Raw genomic sequence first — 22,976 nt, 5'->3', positions numbered from 1 at the left:
TGGATGAACAATAGGATAAAATGAAACAAATAATTATACTACCAAGCCTCCATTTCATTTCTGGACACAATTCGAAGGACTCATCATGACTTATAAAACCCTAAATAGCTTAGGTCCAGACTATCTGAAAGACTTTGGCGGGGTACAGACCGCCGCCGCCAGTAGGTCCGCGGGGGAGCCGGAGCCTTCACATGGCCCGACTCCCGCTCGGACCGAAAAAGAAGCTCCAAAATGGAGCTTCTTTTTAAGTCGCGTTTGTGACGTAGCGAGGCGCCAGGGGCGCACTCACTACGTCACAACACCCGCGACGCGTACGGACGCTCAGCGTCCGATACGTAAAGATGGTGGCGCCCGTATGAACAGGGCGCCACCATCTTGTACGTATTCAATACGTACTAGGGTTAGGGGGGTGCGGAAGCACCGCCCCTTCCTAACCCTAGTACGTATTGATGACGTACTATTTGGCGGTCTGTAAACCGCCTTTATTTATTTATTTATTTAGGTATTTATATCCCGCCCTTCAGCCCTAATGGCTCTCAGGGCAGCTTACAATAATATTTTTAATCAGACATTTCCCTGCCCTCAGGCTTACAATCTAAAAGACACGAAACAAAAGGAGAAGGGAATGATGCAGGGAAAGGGGATGAGGTCCAGTGGTTCTTCTCTCCCTCCGAGTACTGTATTTTCCCATACAAACCTGCAAGAATGCTAAGATCTTCAGAGGAAGGCTTTCTCTCAGTCCTATGAACATCATAGGCTTAGGCGCCATACAGACCGCCCAAAAAGGACGGTCTGCCCACACCTTATTTTGCTGCATGAGGGAGCTGCAGCGGGCAAACCACGCGGCTCCCTCGCGCAGCAAAAAGAATCCGCAAAAAATGGGTCCTTTCTGCGGCCCCATAAGGACGTCGCAGTGTGCCAATGGTGCACTCATGACCTCGTTATGGGGGCATGATGTACGGACGCTAAGTGTCCATTGCGTCAAAATGGCGGCGCCCATGTGTATGGGCACCACCATTTTGACACCCTCGTCACATGCTAGGAGTGAGGTCAGTATGGGCGGTGTGCCCTCAGCCAATCCCTAGCACATGATGGGGGCGCCAGAAAGGCCCATCTGGATCGGGCTTTACTTGGTGAGGACATGAGAGAAAGCCTTCTCACTGGCTGCTCCCACCCTCTGTAATGCCTTTTCATAGGAGGCTAGGCTGGTCTCCATGCTTTCCTTTCACTGGCAGGCACAGACATTTTTGTTTAAACAAGCGTTTAATGGCTAAGCAGGGAAGGTTTTTATTTATTTGTGTGTTCTGTTTATTTTTAACTTTTGCATGGCTTTTGAAAGTGTTTTTTATAGTATTTAATATGAGGATTTTTAATTGTTTTAAAAATTTTCTTGTAAACATTGTAACTTTTTAATTTGCTGTTTCCAGAAGTTGGGTCCTACTTATGGAGAAAGGCAACCTATAAATGAAGCAAATATATAAATTAAATATGTTTGATTAGTGCTACAAATGCAGAGGAAGCATTTTTCTTTCTCCTCTGCCACAGCAAAAATCTGTAGTAATTCCTAATAGTATAAAAATGGTCCTAGATTTATGTTTATATATTTTATTGTTGTTATTTAAATATTGTGTCAAGCATGCAATGAATAGAAGGGTAATCAAGAACTGTTCTCAGTCAGCTTCACCAACTAGATGCCATTCAGATGGTTTGAATTATAACTCCCTTCTAATGCAGACTGCATGGCCAATGGCAGCCATAATGGAAATTGTAGTCAAAAACATCTGGAAGGCATCAGGTTAGGGGAAGCTCTTGCAAATGAATATTTTTTAAAACAACATAATTTATATCTGTTCTATTAAAAAGCTGACAGAATTCCAGAGAGAACTTTTTAAAAGGTAAGAAATAAACTGAAACAATTGATATGTCCAAAACCAATATTTTAATAAGATTACCACTCCCCTCTCATCCTAACAACAAATGGAAAAGGGAAAAGTTGGGAGACAAACAAGAAGTATAGATATTCAAAATGGCAGCTACTTTAATGTCACAGAAAGAGCACCAGAAAAAAAAGATAGTTAATTAGTAGCATTAATGATGTTAACACGATAAAGAGGAGCATCAGAGGAAATACACCTAGTCTACAAAAGCTTATGTTACAACGTCTTTCACACAGTTAGTCTCAAAGGTGCTGCAAGATCCCTTTGCATAATTAAAAGAGAGAAAAGATGCTTCTGTAATCACATAGAATTAAAGACTGAGGGGCTTATCGCTTGGTATTTTAAATTGGCTCCAGCCTCCCAGGTTGCAGCTGGGATGCAGGATGGAGGCAGGGATTATCACACTCTAAATCACTGCTGAATCACTGACCGCTATCAGTCCGGGTCCAAGCTGCACTCCGCCAGCACTTTTTAGAAGGTGGAAAGCACTGGTGTAGTGTGGCTTGAAACCAGACAGACAGCGGCTGGCAATTCAGAGGTGATTTAGTGTGCAATAATCCCCAACTCCATCCTGCATCCTGGCTGCAGCCTGATTTAAGAGGCCAAGCGATAAGCTCCTAAGGCCCATCTCAAACATTCCCTTTATGGCTACTGGAGGAGGGGGAAGGGAAGAGGAGCAATGAAGCACAATGGCCCAAACCCAGTTGCTAGCCCAAGCTAGGCTAGCCCTAATGAATCAGTTTCTGAATGTGAATCCACTCATAATTGGGACCAGCAATTGTATTTTAGGTCAATGTGACTGAGACATAACAGCACAATCAAGGCAGCATTATAATCAACTTTCAAATATGCATTCCAGCCCCCTTTATTATCACCTGGGTTTTCTATAGACTTATAACTAGCATAGTGAGCTGGAGCTCTGCCAGACAGATGGGTTTTGACGTCCTTGTTAGCATCATAGCCAAATGTTAACAGCTATCCAGTGGCATGTAAGAGTTAATTTATATTAATGAACTTGTTGGATACTCTTTGCAGTCTGAGGCTGGAAAAACATGGTAATGGAGTTAATTTTCCTCTGTTGCTAACCTGCTTGTACAGATTTTGTTTGTTTGCTTCTATAATATATAACCCTTAGGAGCCCATCTTCCATTGGTCTTGCCTTGTGTGGGTGCATCCCAGTCCAAGGGCTTCCTACGTATGCATCAATGGAGTTTCAGTCTGATTGCCAACCAAGGAATAATTTGGATAGAATTTGTTTGGGAGCCTAAACAACCATTGACTGTGAGGCGATGCTGGCCCCCATCAGTGAAAGTGGATCCTGAAATGCCATAAAATATAATAATATACAAAGCTGCCTCTTACCAAATCAGACCCTTATTCCCTTTAACTCAACAGTGTGTGCAGTGATTGGTATAAGTTCTTGAGGACTTTCAGTGATAGGTGTTTCTCAGCTACCATATTCTAGAGATAAAAATTCTGCTCACTAAGCATGTGCTCTGCCACTGAGCTGCAGTGTTTATTAATGCGCTAACTATGTGCATTGCCTCTCTTTTGCACTGCATTATTATTTTTGCTAGTAGTATTTCTACTTGCCTTTCAATATACAGGGGGCCCTTTTTGGTTCCAGGACTCCCTGCGGATACTAAAATCCATGGATACTCAAGTCCCATTAAATACAATATCATAGTAAAATGGTGTCCCTTATATAAAATGGCAAAATCAAGGTTTGCTTTTGGAGTGTGTGTGTGTGTGTGTGTATTCAAGCATGGATAGTTGAATCTGTGGATAAAAGAATCCGTGGATACAGAGGCCAACTGTATAAGATCTTCAAATTTACAGAACTCAAATGTATTACACAATACATATGTTACTTTAAGAAGGGGGAATCTAATGGACTGAGACTTAATTCTTCAAGTTAAGCAAAGGTAAAACTCTTCAATTGGACTACAACTGTCAGGTTTTATCTATACAGCACTTAAGGTTTTTTTTTTTTCCAGATGTAACAATATAGACTTCTTGAGAAATTCAATGTTCACTGCCTAAGAACCAGTTAGTTTCACACAGGACAACTGGGTCTCAAGGGAAGTTACTTTTCTGCTGCTAATAGAATTGAAATTTTATTGCCTGTCTTTTATTGCCCTTTGTCCCTGGTCCCCACGTGGCCAAGAAGGGGATTTGCCTGCATTGAAATCCTTCCAGAACAAGTGAACTATAACAGAAACAATCTGTATTATGAAATGTAGGCCTGTGACTCTACCATTTTTTTCTTGTCTTGTATTTTTTAAACAACTTTTGCCTGATGAAGAATCCAGTGGAGTCAAAAACTTGCACAATGTATTTTGTACATTTTAGTTGCTCCGGAAGGGTATACTGTTTTGTAGATATTGGATTTTGTATATTTGCTGCATGGCCAACATGGGGCCTGTACAGCCCAAAATAAAGCTGCTTCGAGTCACAGTGGAGGTAGGTGGTTTTCAATGATGCATGTGTCCTAAGAGTCCAGAAGTCGCACCAAAGCCACACTCCAGCCCTAAGGACGGGAGCGTGGCTTTGGTGCGGCTTCTGGACTCTGAGGACGACATGCATCATTGAAACACCATACCTCCACTGTGACTCGAAGCAGCTTTATTTTGACTGTCTGTAACAGGCCATGGTTACACCTGATAATGATCTGTCTTTTCCATAAACAGGAGGAAGTATTTGTGTGAGCATTTCAAATAAGAAGCTTCAGATTTCCATATTATCCTTATATAATGACCTCCTATGAAAATGAATAGTAAAATGCACATTGTGAGTGATAAACCCCATTGTGCTTCATCCATCCCTTGGTCTTCCCATATTCGGAGGAATTACTTTTGTACATGTTATGTCTGAAATTATCCTGCTCAAGCATGCAGCTATGGCCCTATGACTCTACTACACCACCTTTCCTCACCTGTATGGTTTTTTAAAATATAATTTGCATGATGAAGAATCCAGTGGAGCTTTGAAAGCTTTTCTTTAGAATTGAAGTTGCAGTGGTTTAGGGGTGGTATTTTTGTTTAATTTATTGTTATTTTAACTAGTTATTGTGGTTTTAAATTAGATATGTTGTTTAATACTTTTTAAGGGAGGAAAATATGGTTTTTATGCTGTATGTTATTTTAATGTTGTAAACCGCCCGGATTGGTTGCCACAGGCGTATATAAATAAAATTTATTTATTATATTATTATAATTATATTGAGCTATTTTGTGCATTTCAGTAAGAAATAAATATACTGTTCTTTTGTGGATTTTGGATTTTGTCATATTTTGTTGGATGACCAACATCTGAATAGTATGCAAAGTATGACAATATTTTCCCCACAGGGGGAAAACCCACCCTGTTGAGAGTACCACTCTTTCGCCCTTTTTTTCAAGCACAATCTTAATTTTCAGAGTATGCTGTGACCAAACTAATTTATTCCCATTAAGCAAACATTTGTACTGCCACAAAAAGAAGGGTAGGCAAATATGTTGACTAATGACCAGCTCTATACAAGGGAACAAAAACAAATAGATGACACTAAGCCAAATTTACTCAGCACCTGCCCACCAGTGAATGATCAAAATAAAACAATGTGACTCCTCAATGAATTGATGAATGAAGCTGAAATTCTGTAAATTAATATTCTGAATGTTAAAACGCTTTGATGTTGCGCAGTGCGTGAGGCAAGACGTCAACGTTTGGCACCAGATTTTCCACCTTCATCACTGTAGTCGCAGCTTGTGAGCTGGAGAAACACCTCTCCCTTTCTCAATGAGCAAAGAGACACTGGAGTTTATTGCAAAAAGCATTTTCAGAAATGGCGCCCTCGGAGAGGGAACGGGGACGCAATTGGAACGCCCGGCGGCAAAGGCGGCATTCCACGGTGCAGTAAAATGGGGTTCTTGGCCCCATCCCATTCCACGCACACCACGCACGTGCCCGTTTTAGAATGCACTGGGCCCGTTTTAGGTAGGGTTGCCATTAGTCAGGACCTCCAAACCGGACAAATGTAGGACAAAAATTTCTAAGGTAGGACTTTTTGGAACATTTGAAAAAGCCTCACTGAGGGGAGATTCCTTCTCCGCCTGGGCCCGTTCTCACCAAGGACGGAGCCCAGTCGGAGAAGGAATTCTCCCCAGGGAGGCTTTTCCCCCCCGACTGGGCTCCGTTTTTGCCCAAGGCCTGGCTGGGCCTGGGAGACAGCGTCTCCCAAGCCCCAGAGAAGCCTGGAGGACTCCGCAATCGCGGAGCTGCCTCCAGGGCCTTGCTGGGGGGGCGTCCCGGGGGTGGGCCAAACGGGGCGGGACTGTGCAGACCCCCCCAAACCGGGAAAGTCCCGCCCCCAGCGGGATAGGGCAAGCCTAGTTTTAGGGCCAGTGCGATAAACTCCACTGTAAACTTCTCTCAGAGGAGGCTTTTATTCTTAGAAGAAGATTCACTGTGTACAACAATATATACATTGTGACACCACCCACCATCCACACTAGTAACAACCCTCTCTGAGGTCAGATGCTTGTCACTACTCTAGCAAAGGCTCCGTGAAGCTACTGCCTTGCCTCTCCCCTGGTGCCACAAGGATCCAGCCACGCCACCCTCCTGAGTGGCTTTTCAGACTGGCAGCATCCTACAGTACTTTACAGCACTTCTTGACTATCTTTTTGATGCCACCTCCTGTTTAAATGCCTAATCATTATGGCTCACAGTAACCCTTTAATGCCTGGTTACTATTAAAAGTCACATTGTACATTTTCCTTGGCACTCTATATCCCAACATTGAATGCTATACTTTTGGTAGGCTTCTAGAAGCATGCAGAGTCTGATGCATATTATCAGTTCATAATATGGATGAGCCTTTGGGTTTTATTCTTTAAAAAAACATACATGTATTGAGTAGTTACTTTGTTAAAGTTAGAAAAATGTTACTACAGTCACCCCCCCTTTCTCACGAACTTGAGATTGTTGCTCTTGATTACTCACGGAAGGGCAACCTCCATTATTCTCAATGTGGCACGCCCTGTGGCATGCGCCTTGCACGTGCTCATGGACACGCGCCTCATTCTAGCCTAAGGGGCTTGAATATCTGTGAGTCTCCATTTTGGAGAGGGGGGAACAGAATGGATCCCCCGCAAAAAGGGAGGGTCAACAGTAGTTTCCACTGTCTTAAAAACCATGAAACATAGATGGTGACTACAACAAATATGACAGCAGAGGAAGCATATGCTATAGCATATAAATCCTGTGTCAGACTTGTTTGAGCAAAAGCTAGGGACAACATAACTAAAGGAATAACTGGGGGGAGATACATATTAAAGTCCTCTATATATTGTTATGCCCTAACCAGACGGTTAGGGATTTCATGAATTTCATGAATTTATAGAATGAAAGAAAAAGCAAAGATCTGATTGCTAGTTTGCATTCCATTCAATAAAACAAACACAATATGCAAAAACATAGTCCTTCATGTTTCCATCATTGTCTTCTTAGAAATACTTACAGTTTATCAAAATTATGTTCTTCTTTCCAGTAACTGAACTATTTGGTTCATTTTAGAATCTTCATGGCTTAGTTAAGAGTTCTGGCATCTTCTACAACTGGCATCTTCTATCATGAAGCACACTAGTTCCTCCTACAATACTGGCATTCTTACTACAATACTGACAGGTTGGAAAAAGGAAACCTGACAATATCCCCCAGTTCCCCTAAAGTGAACACTAACCTCTTTCAACTTCTCAAGTTCATTCTGCAGAGCCTGCTTAGCGATCTCTGCTTCTATCAGTTGTTGTCGTAACTTGTCATTTTCATCTTCTGTGGTAGTACGTTTTTCTTCCACATTTTCCAACTCATTGTGAAGTCTCACTGAAACATCCTTTGCCACCTAAATGGAACAATATTTTGAATGTTTAGAAAAACAATACAGGAACACAGTTAGCTGCTTTATACTGAGTCAAACCATTCTCTATCTAGCCCTGCATTCTCAACTATTGCCTAGTTAGAGCAAAATGGTGTTCCATAGCCTGGACACAACTACAGTGAAGGCTCTCTCCCAAGTACTCACCAAACGTGCCTGTGAAGGTGGTGGAATAAAGAGAAACTCTCACAGATCTTAAAGCTTGCACTAGCATGTATAAGGAAACGCCGGCCCTGTACAGACTGGTGAAAAGCGCCGGCCTGTGAGTGGAGCCACTGTGCAGCATCTGCACACTGGATGCCATGACCCCACCGCCAGGGTACCATTTTGGTGCATGCTAGTCCATGCAGCATGCGCCATGATAGCACACCACTGGCGCTGCGTCCAAATGGCACACAGTGGCGGCTATGGTGCTCCTTCGAGAGCACAAAAATGAGCCAGTTTTTCTGGCTTCTTTTTGTGCTCTATGGAGGCTGGATCGATGCTGCAGCATGAGTTTGCCATGGCACTGATCTGGTGCAGCTGCATGCTGCCCCAAAGAGGTGGTCTGTATAGCCCCACAGTCTTTCAGATATTCTGGACCCAAGCCATATAGGGCATTTTAAAGGTCAAAACCAGCACTTTGCATTCTGCCTGAAAATGAACCAGTAGTTAGTGGTGCTGTTTCAGCAGGGGAGTCACAGGGATATACAGCAATTGTATTACTGAAAAAGCTTGTATATGGGTTTTTTTAAAATTCAAAAGCCAATTTCCTGGCAAGATAAAATTCCAACCAAATGACTTTCAGGTGAGAGTGGGTGGCACTAACATAAATTTTTCGATGTTCCAGATCTTTGGAGTGCTCACCATCCTGTTGTTGCAACTTACTTTTACTTTTCTTAATGTGTGTTATATATGTGCTAGCAGCAGAAGCAAGAAACTGATAGCTAGAATGCAGTGCTGCTGGCCCTGGTCATTCACATTTCCTCACAACAACTGACATCCTGTTAGTAGCATCCCACTTACACCTGTGTATGTCTTTTTTGATGGTGGTTGTTATTCTCTTCCAACTTTTGTTACAGCCAAAGTGTTCCCAACTTACTGTTTAGCCACTGCATCCACTGCCCTCCATCAGCCATCTCCAGGGGACCTCAGCATATCTCAGCAGATGAAGATAATGATGCTGCAACTGGCTACAGGAACCTAGCCAGATACACCTTTGATTTCCTCCCACAAATACTACTCTCCACCAGCTATGGAACAGGTGTGTAGAGAGAATGTAGTAGTTCAACAGTGAGTAAAGGGGGTGTTGAATGGATGCTTGGAGTATGGTACCATATGTAAAAATATGATACAGTGGACCAAATAAACCCTGGGGTTTGGTTCCAAGATCCCATGTGGATAACAAAATCCATGGATGCTCAAGTCCCATTAAATATAATGACATAGCAAAATGGTGTCCCTTATAAAAAATGGAAAATCAAGGTTTGATATTTGAAATTTATACTTTTTTTTGAACATTTTCAAACCATGGATGCTTGAATCTGTGTATAAAAAAATCAGTGTATAAGAAGGGCCGACTGTATTATGCTGTACCATACATGATCTCAGCCAATTTTTCCATGTCTCCAACAGGGGATACAAGACAAAGTCACTCTACTATCAGACATTTAACAATTGAAATGACAGATGCCTGTAAACATTTTGCTCATTCTAGTACATATCTGCCCCATAGTAAAAGGTGTGAAGCTAGTTCTGCTGCCTGGGAAGGGAAATGGAAGCAAAATGAGCAGAGGAGAGGTGAGTCAAAAGCAATGACCTCTACCCAAGAAAGAGTAAAGTGAGTGGAGGTGAAGCCAGTCCCTATCTGGCAAGTGGGCTTTGCCACATCTGCTGCTCTGGAAGGAGGCTTTGCCTATCCCACCCTCACTTCCAGGGGAAGATGCTTCTGAATCATTGTTCCTGGGGCCTGTCGCCTGCAAAAATAGTCAATGGTATTTCCAACCAAGGCATTAGCTGTAAATACTTCAGCAAATCAATTATAGCTCCTCATTTTTATTGGTTGGGATAAATTTACATAAGTTTTGAAAAGGACACACAAACAGAAGTGTTAAGTATCTTGCTAATGGTAAACTAAGTTCATGTAGCTGTGGTATAACCATTTTTTAAAAATTAAAACAGGCTCTGTTCTAAAATTGGAGACCTATAAATCCAATTATACATCATATTTGCATCTAGGAAGCCTTTTATTAGCATTGTCCAACAAGCTTACTCTATTTGCAGCAGCATCAGATTCAGAGTTTTTCAGAATTAAGCTCCACGTTTAATAATGTATACATAAAAAGTTAGGCTGGAGTTACCACAACTCAAAGGTAAAAAAGCATTGCCAAGAAGCAAGCTAGAAACCTATTATTTACCAGAAAAGAGCAAATGTGAGTGACTCACTGGGTCTTACAGGAAATGTAATTATCTATCAACTGCTGATAAGCGTGAAAAAATTTTTAACCACATGATACCAACCTTGCAGTATCTTTCATAACACACATTCAGACACAAGCAAACAGTAGGTGCTGGTGTCTGTCAGTGGGCAGTGAACTGGTGTCAGGTTTTACTCTCATGTGTAAAGGTGTTATCCAAGGTGACCCTAAGGTAAACCTATCACAGGATTTTCTGGGGCTGAAAATGTATGACTCACCCATGGTCACCCAGTGGGTTCACATCACTAAGGAAATCAAATCCTGGTTACCAGGGTCATAATCCAATGCTCAGATCACTGCACTATGCTGGTGTAGCTTTACTTTTTCACATCTCTCAACTGGGAAAGACTGGGAGATGGACAACAAAGGCCAGCCAATAGACATAGCCTTCTTATCTTCTAGATAAGGCCTGGGCCCAACCTACTTAAGGGATCGCCTCCTTCCGTACAATCCGCCCCGTACCTTCAGATCCTCTGGGAGGAATTTGTTACAGTCTACAAAGACCAGATTGACGGCAACCTCCCAGAGGACTTTTTCCACAATCGCTCCCACTTTATGGAATGGCCTGCCAGATGAGATCCGTCAAATTGCCAACCTAGAGAGCTTCAAGAAAGCTGTCAAGACGGATCTCTTCTGGCAGGCCTTCCTGGAATAGAACCCGGCCATGTAACGCTCCCCCCACAGACATATATAAGCAAAGACTCTGCCCACCATTATTTTATTATCGTATTATTTTTTTTTAATTTTATTGTTCGTAATGTTAATGGTTAGAACTGTTTAATCCTTTTTAAGGGGGAGGATTTATATATATTGTATTTTTTAAAGGCTGTACGCCACTTTGATAGTGGTAACAAAAAGCGGGATAGAAATTAAAGTTTTATTTATTTATTTATTTATTTAGATAAAGGGCTGTTATAAAATCTTTAATAGTTTTTTTTTTAATAGTTTTATGCAGGGCACAATGAAAAAAAACTGTCAAAACAAAAGATTTTAAAGTACCAGTGAATTTGATGCCCAGTGATTTGGAAGTGCTAAATGAGGGGTGAAAAAACTTTGGTCCTCCTGAAGTTCTGAACTACAACTCCCATAGTTCCTATGTGTTGGTGGAGGAATCTGGAAGATGGAACCTAAAACACCTCATAGGTCTACAGTTCCTTGCCCCAGGCTACACAATTGCATAAGAACTATCTAAAAATGAGTGTTGAGGGTCAGGCTATCTAAAGCTTAATCTGAACAGCAGAACTAATGCAGTTTGACACCACATTAACTGTCAACGCTCCATCCTATGGAATCCTGGATGTGGAATTTGTTGTTAACCAGAGCTCTCTCACAGAGAATGCTAACTATTTCACAAAACTACAAATCCCAGAATTCCATAGTACTTAACCATAGCACTTAAAGCAGGGGGAGGCAACCTTTTTGAGCCGGGGGCCGGGTTGCTGTCCCTCAGACAACTGGGGGGCCGAAGCCAAAAAATAAATAAGTAAATAATTTTTTTAAAAAAATTAAATAAATAAATAAACTGGGTCAAATGTAGGACAAAATTTTCAAATGGAGGACACTTTTTTTAAAAATATGGAGGACATGCGAAAAAATTTGCTGATTTTTTAAAAAATGTTAATATAAATGCATGTTTCTGAGGCTTCTATAGACAATTGCCCCCTTACCCCCCCTTGCCCGCCTCCTCCTGATAGGCCAAAGGCCCCACGCCCTCACGCGAGGGGCCAAAGGCTCTGGTAGCAATCGCCGGCAGGACCTGGCTGGGGCCGGTCTCAAGGCCTTGCCGGGCCGCATCCGGCCAGCAGGCCGTAGGTTGCCTACCCCTGACTTAAAGCTATGTCAAACTGAATTATTTCCGCAGTGCAAATGCAGCCTAAGTCATTACAATCCTGCTTCCTAAGCTATGAGATAAATCATGTCAAGCCATTTCTACTTTCCTTTGAGAAATCAAGATGCACAGTGCTGTCCTAGTTTCCCACCTATTTGCAAACTCTGACCCTATAGTACCTTGAGGTCCTGCTCCAGGCTACGCAGAAGCTCTCCGTCAATTTCCCCCGTCTCTGCATAACGAAGCCTCTTGCGCTCTGCTTTGCGAAGACGATACTGAAGGATCCTGCAGTTTTTGTTGGCCCTCTCCAATTCATGGCGCATTTCCTGTAGCTGGCAGGCATCTTCTTCAAAGAAGCTGTCTCTCATCTCATCCATCTCTGTCCTTAGCTCATCTATCTCATTCTGGCATCCAGCGAGAAGGAGGAGCAGAAATGCACCAGATCAACATTTTCAAATAAATTTTAGAAAAGGAAAGTGGAACACATAGCAGACACATCAGCAACCTTAAACAGCAACCATCCCACCTAATCTCTCTCACATGCTAACGTGCATACCAACAAGCATCCTGGGAAACAAGGAGATACCTTACAGTTAGACTGTATAGACACTAAAAGGAATTACCCGGCTTCACCACTATTTACATGCATTACAACACAGAAGGTTCTTATGAGGATTTAACAGTGTGTTGGAGTGGAGTCCTCCCCACACCTTCATCATCATGTTGTTATAGTCAAATGAATTATGGTCTGCAACTCCTCACTATTTTACTACCCACTGCAAAGTACAGTAGTATTTTTAAATAGATATAGAACACTATCTTGCTGTGAGACATATTGTACAGGGATTCCCAGTGATTGGGCAGCATATAAATAAATCCTATTATTATTAAAATGTTACGATCTGGGGGGAAACAGCAATTGTGTCTATGAAAAATTTGGAAAGTTACTTTTAAGGAGTAACCCACTGCCATTACTCCATGCAGCTTAACTCACTGCATTTCTTGTTTTGTACTTGTTACATTCTTTTACTTTTTAAAAAACAAAAGAATTTTAAGATTATTAAGAGAATGCCAATAAAATGGTCAAAATATCTCTCAAAATGCCCTTGAAGAGAAACTTTTGGAAGTACCTAGAAAACACTATTTCACATCAATAAAATAACTTCACTGCTACAATGCTTTTGAAATGTGACTATTGTTACACTTTTGTTGCTTCCCTTCCTTGCATAACTAGTTACAGGGAACTATGTTGCTGGAAACCCATCACCTCCAAATTCTGAGCATCCCTTTTAATGGTCTAGAACAGGACTATCAAAAACACATGTGTTCATGCAACAAGACAGAACTGTTTTATATGCTGGAGCAGGGAGGCCCTGGCGTTTCTTAATACCTCCAATGAATGCATGACCTGTAGCATCTCAAAAGGGAAGCATCTATTTAGGATGGGAGAAGACTGGACAAAGGAATGATCATTTGGCAAACCATGCCCAACACAGAAGTACAACAGTGGGCCCTTAGTATCCCCTGGAGGTTGGTTCCAGGATCATCTGTGGATACAAAACCTGTGAATCCTCAAGCCCCATTATATAAAACTACATAGTAAAATGATGTCTCTTTCACAAAATGGCAAAATTGAGGTTTGCTCTTTGGAGTTAATATGTTTTTAAAAATATGTTCAAGCTGTGGATCGTTGAATTTGTGGATAAAGACTCTGTGGATATGGAGGGCCAGCTGTACTTGGGGGGGGGGGGACTCTAATGCAGCCAGCCCTCCATCTCCACAGTTTTTTGCATCCATGGATTCAACCACCAACGACTTGAGAATATTTTTTAAAATAGATAAATTCAAAAGCAAACCTTGATTTTGCCATTTGATATGAAGGACACCATTTTACTATACCACTCTATTTAATGGGACTTGAGCATCCACAGATTTTGGGATCCATGGGGAATCCTGGAACCAAACCCCAGGGGATATTAAAGGCCCACTGTCAGGCTTCTGTGTTATGAATGGTCACTCCTTTGTCCAGTCTTCTCCCATCCCTAAATACATGTTTTTTCTTTCAGATGCTACAGATCATGCATTTGTTGGAGGCTGAGGAAATGCCAAGGAAATGCCATATGCCCTATTCTGGCATATGAAGCGGTTCTCATTTGCTGCGTTTTTGATAGTGCTATATCTTTCCGGCAGCTGTGACCAGTTGCTTTGTCAGGTTTCTCTGGACAACCCCAATATAGGGGAGGCCCTCTTGACATCATAGGATTACATCTGTCTAGAAGACGCCATGGCAAAACAACAGCAACACACACCGACACACACAGAGACAACCACAGCATCCCTCCCTTCTGGTGCTGTTGCCACAGGGTCCAATCCCTGCCAAGGCCTAGGAGTCCTGCACATCCTGAAACCAGTGCAAGGGACAGATGTACGTCTTAGGGTCTGTTTTCTCAGAAGGCCCTCAAAGAGGACCAAGAAGAATGGATGGTGCCCACATATTTGGGGATCTGGATCCTGGGTGCCCCCTTCCCCCTGGACTCACCTTGAGGGCCTCGTTCTCCTCCCAGAGCTTCTCCAACTCTTCCTGCAGCTCCTCCTGCTGTTGCTGCTGCTGCCTTGGGCTCAGGGCCTTGCTCTTCTCCTCCTTCTCCTCCCCGGGGTTCTCTGCAGTGGGGCCCATTGCCGAGGAGGGGCTGGAGGGGACCGCTGCCTTGCTGTCCCTTGCTCCTTCTCCGCCATCGCTGCCTTGGCCTTGGCTTTGCATCTGGGCCGCCGCTGCTGCAGCCAAGCCCTTCCGGAGGTGGAACTGGAGGAGCTCACTCTGGAGGCATCCCTCCTTCCAGAAACCTTTGCTGGGGATGGCGCCCAGAGAGGACCCAGCCTCTGATCCTGCTGCTGCTGCTGCTGCCTTGGAAGGGGGCCTCCCAGCTGCTTTCCCCCGGTTCCCTCCCTTGGAGCCTCCTCCTCCTCCTCCTCCTTCTCTTTCTCCTTCAGGGGCGGGATCCTCGTCTCTGGGCGGCGCTTCTGGCTTCTCCAGGCCGGGAGGTGGGTTCGAATGCTGCGCTTCAGCACCATCCCCGCCCTGGACAGCGCCCGGCGGCCACGAGGGCGGCTTCTCGCCTCCGCCTCCTCCTGCTCCTCCTTTGGCTCGAGGGTTTTTAGGGGCTTGCGTGGGGGTCTGCTTTGTTGCTTTGGAGCGGGAGGGCTGCCTGGCCTGAGCAGCAGCAGCAAGAGGAGGAGGCTGAGGCTCCTTGGGCCTCGCCGGGGAAGAGGCTCGAGTCTGAGAAGGCTGAGGCTTGGTCCTGCCGGTGCTGCCCTCCGGGAGCAAGCGAGGGGCGGCCCCGCTCGGCGTCTGGCTCATGGCTGGCTGGAGAGCTCCGTCTGGCTGGTCATCGTCCTCCAGGCAGGGCTCCTGCTGCTGCAGCAAGAGAAGAGAAGAGGCGCGTGCAGCACAAAGGCAAAGGCGCGAGGACAAAATGTGCGCCGCCGAACGTTCGAAAGGGGCGGGGCTTCCCAGGCAACTCTCCACGTGGGACTCAGAGAGAGAGAGAGAGAGAGAATGGCAAAATGGAGGGCCCTCCAGAATGGAGCACAGGAAAGCTCAAAACCCTCTAGAGAGGAGTGTAGGCATCAGGCTCCCAAGGCAAATGGGAGGACAAGGACCCAGTCAAAGCTATCTATCTATCTATCTATCTATCTATCTATCTATCTATCTATCTAATCTCCCCTGCTATTACTTTATTTATTTATTATACATATATTATTTATTTTGAATTTATATATTATTGCATTACTAGAAATGCCACTTTCTATGCTTCTTTTTTAGCCAGGCTCAGAATGGAGACTTCTTCAGGAAATATGGTGGCGGGCGTGACCCAAGCAAAGCTCACAAAACATACATAGAAATGGAAAGCCATGCTTTTTTTAGACAGGCTTCCAAATGGAGGGCCTGGAAGAGGGATGGAGGGCAGGGTCAAAGCAAAGCTATAAACTCATATGAATATAAATTCATGCTGCATGGAGGGCCTTCAAGAGGACAGGACCAAATAAAAGCTAAAACAAAAAACCAGAAATGTAAAGACCAAATCAAAGCTAAAAGCACTCATATATTAATATAAATTCATGCTTCCGAGCCAGGCTTTTGAATGGAGGGCCTTTAAGAAACATGGAGGACATGACCAAATAAAATCTAAAAAATCCCACTCATACTTGATGTAAATTCGTGGTTCTTAGGCTCCAAATGGAGGGCCTTCAAGAGAAATGAAGGTCATATCCAAAGAAAAGCTAAAAACATGTATGTAAATGTAAATTCATGCTTTTTAGACTCGGAATGGAGGGCCTCCAAGAAGAATGGGAGACCAAATCAAAGCTCAAAACACACAGAAATGGAAATCTGGCTCAAAATGCAGGGCCTTCAGTAGCAATAGCAACAACATGCAGACTTCTATACTGCTCCACAGTTAACTCAGCACTCTCTAAGTGGTTTACAGTCTGTAAGCCAATTGCCCCCAACAAGCTGGGTACTCAGAAGGGTTTCTCAACCAGGATGACCAAGATGTCCTCCATCTTTAAGAGAGATGGAGAGGAGGCCCAAATCAAAGATAAAAACACTCATATATTAATATAAATTCATGCTTCTTAGGTAGACTCAAAATGGAGGGCCTTCAAGAAAAATGGAAGTCATATCCAAATAAAAGCTTAAAAACACTCATGTAAATGTAAATTCACGCTTTCTTGGAGGGCCTTCAAGAAAAATGGAGGTCATGACCAAATCGAAGCTCAAAACACTAACATAAAATGTAAAGTCATGATTCTTAGTCGTGCTCCAAATGGAAGACATTTTGGAATTCCTCCTGGACAGAAGAGGGATGACATGTAGGACATGTTCTGGAAAAGGAGGACCTCAGGTCACTCTGAATAGACTGAAGTCTAGGAAAGCTCATGCTCCCAGCTTCTTTTGCAGTTAGTCTCAAAGGGGCTACAAGATCCCTTGGCATACTGATAAGGAATTTTTCACACAATTCATACCTCACTACATTATTACATGCTATTATTCCCAGGGTGATCAGATATCCTCACTGTAAATGAGGACAAGGCATTGCAAAATGTAGGACATGACCAAATACAGTAAAAGCCAAAGACACTCATATAAATGTAAATTCATGCTACTTAGTCCTGCTCAAAATGGAGGACATTTTGAAATTCCTCTTGAACAGAAGGTTGAAATGGATGCTGGAGACCAGAGTTCAGTTTCCAGCTCAGCCATGAAAACCTCTGGGTGACCTGGAGCAAGTCACACTCTCTCAGCTTGAAGAGGATGGCTGAAGAAACTTGCCAGAACACTTTCATTAGGTTGCCTTAGGGTCGCTGTAAGAGTTGGGAATTACTTGAAGACCCACAAGACACACAGTTTCTTGACAGCCCGAGTTGAAGTGAACCACTTCCCCAAGGAGTTCCTCTCAAAAAGGTTCCTCAACCAGGGTGACCAGATGTCCTCCTTTCCTGGGACATGGCCTATGTTTCAACCTTCTGTCCAGGAGGAATTCCAAAATGTTCTCCATTTTGAATGTGACTAAGAAGCAAGAATTTATACTGATATTTATAGAATAGTGTTTTTAGCTTTTATTTGGTAATGCCCTACCTTTTACAGTGGCTTGTCCTCCTTTGTGGTTAGGACATCTTGCCACCTTCTTCTCAACCCACTCCCTCCCAAGCGAGTGATCTCTGGGTGAGCTAGGGCCAAATTCACCCCACTGCTTAGAATGGAGACTTTCCATGTTCATCCCACCCAGCTCTCTGTTGTGCACATCAAGACACTTTTTACACCTGTTCCTCCTTCACTCTGCACCTACAAGCTGCAATTGGAGGCTCTGTCCCCAGGAGAACAATTGTGATAAGGCCTATTTTGCACCTCTGGCACTCCCTAGGGCCCAAAAGAACTGCCAATGTAAGAACACAGAAGCATCTGGAAGTCCATATTCACCTTTGGGGGGCGGGGGTTAAAAAAGGTTAAATGATTTGTAACCAGCCCACAACCAATTTAAAAGGTGAATTGTTGGTTGTGGGGATTGGAGCATCCACACTACACAATTATAACAATTTCATACTGGTGTAACTGCTATTCTTTCACCCTATGGAATCTTGGGTTTTGTAGTTTGGTGAAATGCTTAGAATTCTGTGCTGGAGAGCTTGGATGAACTCCCAAGGTGCCCTGAGAAGAAAAGGACTGAGAAACCAGGGTATCTAGGGGGGTGTAGTTCATGAGAGTTCATCAGAGGTACCTTAACAGAATTCTAGGTACCGTATTGAACCACAGATCCCATACAGCCACAAGAGTTAAAGTGACATCATTCTACTGGAAAAGGTTCTATATGGAGAGTCTGGATGGTTTAATGGCCACAAAACCAACCTTGGAGGCCACATGTGGCTCCAGGGCTATATTCTGTTCTTCCATAAGCTACCTGATTATTCTTACCATACATACAAGCTCCAAAGCAGGGGAGGAAGGGGTCCTCTTTCCTGGTCTTTCCACACACCACAGATGTTTTCTGCAATTGATGTAAACTACAGGAAAAGAGACTTCACTTAAACATTAGGAGGAACTTTCTGAGCATAAGAGCTGTTTGACAGTGGAAGACACTCCCTCAGAGTGTAGCGGAGTCTCCTGCTTTGGAGGTTTTTAAAATAGGGGTTGGATGACCATCTGTTGGGGGGGTGCTTTGATTGTGAATTCCTGCATGGAAGGATGCCCTTGTGGTCTCTTCCAACTCTATGATTCTATGAAATAAATACATCACCCATATTACACTTAATTTATTGTAAACCGTTTTCTTCTACATAATAAAAACAAGGATGGAACATTTTAAACAATCCAAGAACACTATCCAACATTGAGTGTGACCAAAGGCATTTTCACCCAACTTCTAATGCATTTTCTAAATGTTCAGTTTTGATTCCATTCTGCTCCAGCAACAGATGCATAGAAGAAGGTGGATGAGAGTCCAAGTGTAAACTCATCCCATGCATGAGTCAGCTTGTGTGTGGAACATATACGTTTCCAGATATTGCTGGACTAAAGCTCTCATCAGCCTTGTCCAGAATAGCCAATGGCTCTCACACAATGAGAATATATAGATTATTAAATGTCCGTGAGCTGAGTTTCAATAGTTTGCTAGTGTGTATTTTTCTTAAATAATATATTAATAAATAATATATCAGTACATGGTTGATGAACATATGTGTTTTCAAATTGTTTTGGACTTATGTGGATAATAATAATAAATAATAATTATTTATATACCGCTATTCCAAAGATCATAGCAGTGAACAGCAAGTAAGCTAATTAGCAAGGCATGATCATAAGGCATGTTTACCACAGGGTTTCTTAGAAAGAATTGCTCAGGGGAGGTTTGCCAAAGGCTGAGAAAGTGTGACTTGCCCAAGGACCCCCAGTGGGTCTCCCCAGTTGAGCAGGGATTCAAACCCTAATCTCCAAAGTGCTAGACCAATTAGACCACATTGGCTCTTTGTGTGCGATCATCTATATGGAAAACGATTATCCCAAGTCATTCTAAACTCAGAAATGCATAATTTCTCTACACTGTATTAATCTCAACATCATTTGATCTAATATATAATACACTGCATATGTTATATGTCTGTGTACACAGTAATTAACTTATACAGACAAACTCACTTGTGATAGATTAACAATAACTCTAGAATGTGTTAGATGGTGACATTATATTTTCATGTGCCAGTGTTGCAGAGCCTTTCTCTCATAAAAATCTTTGTTGACTAAAAATCTGGTTTTAGATAAACCACTGAAAACCACAAACATATAACAAAACAGGCAACTGCAACGTATTCATCGTCACATTGGGAAGGCAGTGCCTCAGCAAGAGACAATAATGTTTAACAACCCCACTTTTATTTGGAAAATTGACACAATGGATAAGAAAAATAGTTCCTTAGTTCTGCACATTTCTCAAAAAGCAACTCCCTCCAAATAATTCCTAAGGAAGTCTGTCTGGGACTGCAGTCTAAAAGGCTTCCCAGCTATCTGTCAGCATTAGTACACGCATGCCTCCCAGCACAGAACTAAAAGTTACTAAAGCTTCGCTTTTACTTGCAGGCTTAAAAACCGATGTTAAATTTGACATCCAAGCTTGTTTCATAAAAAGAAGTTTCAAGGGGTGGGGGACATTTACCAGAAAATATTGTAAAATGTACATGTTTGGGACTTTATAAACTTCTTTCAAACTCTGGTTCATGATAGGGCTGCATTCACACTGCAGCAATAATCTGTTTTGACACTGCTTTAACTGCCATGGCTCAGTGCTATGGAATTCTGGGAACGGTAGTTGGTTGTGGCACCAGAGCAGAGCTCTGCTCAGGTGCCACAACTACCATTGTGCCATGGCAGTTAAAGCGGTGTCAAACCGGATTATTTCTGCAGAGTGGATGCAGGATACGTTCTTTTCAGTACTTCAGCCTTACACCACCAGATCTCAAAGCCATTCTCATCAACGAGTTTTGACTCCTGAAGTCGCCCCTTTGACCGAGAAGGAAGGGACCCTAACCAAGGAGCCCCTGGAGTTCCCTATTTGCACGACCAGCGCCGGCTGAGCACCAGTTTACACACACTTCAGAAGTTCCTGACACACACACACACTCTCTCTCTCCCCTCCTTCTCTTCCCCAGGCCGATGGAGATCTCCAGGGATGTGGATTTTCCCATTGAAGAAGAAGGAGGAGGGGGGAGCTGCCATTCAAGAGGAGGGAGAAAGGAAGGAAGAAGGAAAGAAGATAGATAGATAGATAGATAGATAGATAGATAGATAGACAGACAGAAAGGGAGGGAGGGAGGGAGGAAGGGGAGAGAGAAACAAAGAAAGAAAAGATAGAGAGGGAGGGAGAGAGAGAAAAAAAAGGGAAAGAAAGAGTAGAAAGAAAGAAAAGGAGGGAGAGAAGAGAAAGAAAGAAGAAAGAAAGAAAGAAAGAGGGAAGATAAGAAGGGAGCTTGGGGGAGGGTGAAGAAGGAGGGAGGGAGAGAGAGAAAGAAAGAAAGGAGGAGGAGGGAGATTGGGAGAGAGAAAAAGGAAAAAAGAAAGAAGGAAGATAGGGAGGGGGGAGGAAGGAAGAGAAAAATAGATAGGGAGGAGGGAAGAAAGAAAGAAGGGATGGTGGAGGAGAGAACCCTCTCCTTCACTAGCTAGCTGCGAGGGGGGGGACATAAGGCTCACCCTGGAGTTCGGAGGCTCTCTCTAGTCTAGCGCCTTTCTCCCAGTCCTTGCAGGGCTCCTGGGGCTTTTGCCAGCCTGGGTGGCAGCGCCCTGGGCCCTCTTCCACGGGCCTTAACCTCCCCCCAGGGAAGGAGTCCCCTTTGCCCCCCCCCCCGTTCCCTTGGGGAAGCCAGGCGTCCCTTACCTCCTTGCTCTGTCCGGCTGGGAAGGCGGTGCCAGGAGGTGCCAAGCGGAGCCTCGCTCTCTCGCTCTCTCTTCCCAGCCCGCAGCGCCGCCACGCCCAGCCTTGGCCAGCAAGAGGAGGAGGAGGAAGGATTCGCCTGGATCCACTGGGATCGAGGCCAGGGACCAGATCCTTTAGAAGATGCTCGCTGCCTTGTGTGTGTGTGTGTTTTGTAGAGAGCTCTTGGAGCCCCTTTGGAGACTGATGACGAAAGAAGAAGTTGGCAGCAGGAGCTTCCCTAGACTTCAGCCTACTTCTCAGATGCCTTTGTGTGTTGTTTTGTGCGATGGCTGTTTCTCCCAAGGCAGCGTCGGGATGGCAACGGGCCTCTCCTTTGGAGTTGCCTATCAGGGCCCACAAGGCCAAGGGACAGAGGGCAAGGAGCCAGGAAGAGACAAAGGAGGATATCACACGAATGAAATTTGGAATATAATCCAGTGTCATCCTGAACGCAATCATGCATATTCATGTTATTGCACAAAGGTTACCACACGCAATCCCTGGCAGTTCGAACACACTCCGAACGCAATCAGGCGTCAGTCCACAGTTAAGTAAATTTGGTGAACTAGTAAAGTCACAAACCCTATTCCTAGGCAACTTTGCACTCAATGGAAAAATGGGAAAACCACCAAGAGGAATTCAAACAAATAGCTATCACGTGTAGGGGTAAAGTCAGAAAAGATAAAGCGCAAAATGAACTCAGGCTTGGTAGAGAGGTTAAGAACAACAAAAAGGGCTTTTATGGATATGTCCGCAGCAAAAGGAAGAAGAAGGAAATGGTAGGGCCACTGCGTGGAGAAGATGGAAAAATGCTAACAGAATTACTCAACACCTTCTTTGCCTTCATCTTCTCAGAGGATAATGGAGCAGAGGACAGAATAAGGGAAATTCAGCAGAGAATAAGTAAAGACATAGTAAAGGATAAGTCTCCAGGACCTGATGAACTACATCCAAGAAAGAACTAGCTAATGTAATATCGGACCCATTGGCAATAATCTTTGAGAACTCCTGGAGCACAGGGGAAATCCCAGCAGACTGGAGAAGGGCAAACGTTGTCCCCATCTTCAAAAGGGGGGAAAAGAGGATCCCAACAATTATCGTCCAGTTAGTCTGACATCTATACTAGGAAAGATTCTAGAGCAGATCATTAAATAGAGAGTCTGTGAACATCTAGAAGGCAACTCCATAATCACAAAAAGTCAACAGGGTTTCAGAGAAACAAATCATGCCAGAAAAATTGAATCTTTTTTTTTTTTGATAAAATTACCAACTTGGTAGATGAAGGGAATGCTGAGGATATAGTATATCTTGATTTCAGTAAGGCCTTTGACAAGGTTTCCCATGACATTCTTGCAAACAAACTTGTAGAATGTG

At 43.5% G+C, this 22,976-nt stretch overlaps 1 protein-coding gene across 5 annotated transcripts in view; it reads right to left on the bottom strand.

The window, feature by feature from the left end:
• SOGA3 (SOGA family member 3) overlaps positions 1 to 21,632 on the bottom strand; it is a 45,687-nt gene extending 24,055 nt beyond the window's left edge. For 4 of the 5 annotated variants that reach the window (XM_042465666.1, XM_042465674.1, XM_042465693.1 and 1 more), the window contains exons 1-4: positions 18,611 to 18,651; positions 14,678 to 15,553; positions 12,318 to 12,542; positions 7,663 to 7,821 (exon numbers count right to left, since the gene is read on the bottom strand). In XM_042465666.1, coding sequence (XP_042321600.1) covers positions 7,663 to 7,821; positions 12,318 to 12,542; positions 14,678 to 15,553; positions 18,611 to 18,613 — 1,263 coding nt within the window. In that variant the 5' untranslated portion in view covers positions 18,614 to 18,651. Of the gene's footprint in view, positions 1 to 7,662; positions 7,822 to 12,317; positions 12,543 to 14,677; positions 15,554 to 18,610; positions 18,652 to 21,563 lie in introns of those variants that run through there. The other variant, XM_042465684.1, reaches the window with a different exon arrangement.
• Between the last annotated feature and the right edge of the window lie 1,344 nt (positions 21,633 to 22,976).

The sequence above is a fragment of the Sceloporus undulatus genome, chromosome 1 (assembly GCF_019175285.1).
Source record: "Sceloporus undulatus isolate JIND9_A2432 ecotype Alabama chromosome 1, SceUnd_v1.1, whole genome shotgun sequence".
In the NCBI taxonomy this organism is placed as follows: Eukaryota; Metazoa; Chordata; class Lepidosauria; order Squamata; family Phrynosomatidae; genus Sceloporus; species Sceloporus undulatus.
Note: the sequence above shows the minus strand (reverse complement) of the source record. Positions and strands in the feature narration are given on the sequence as shown.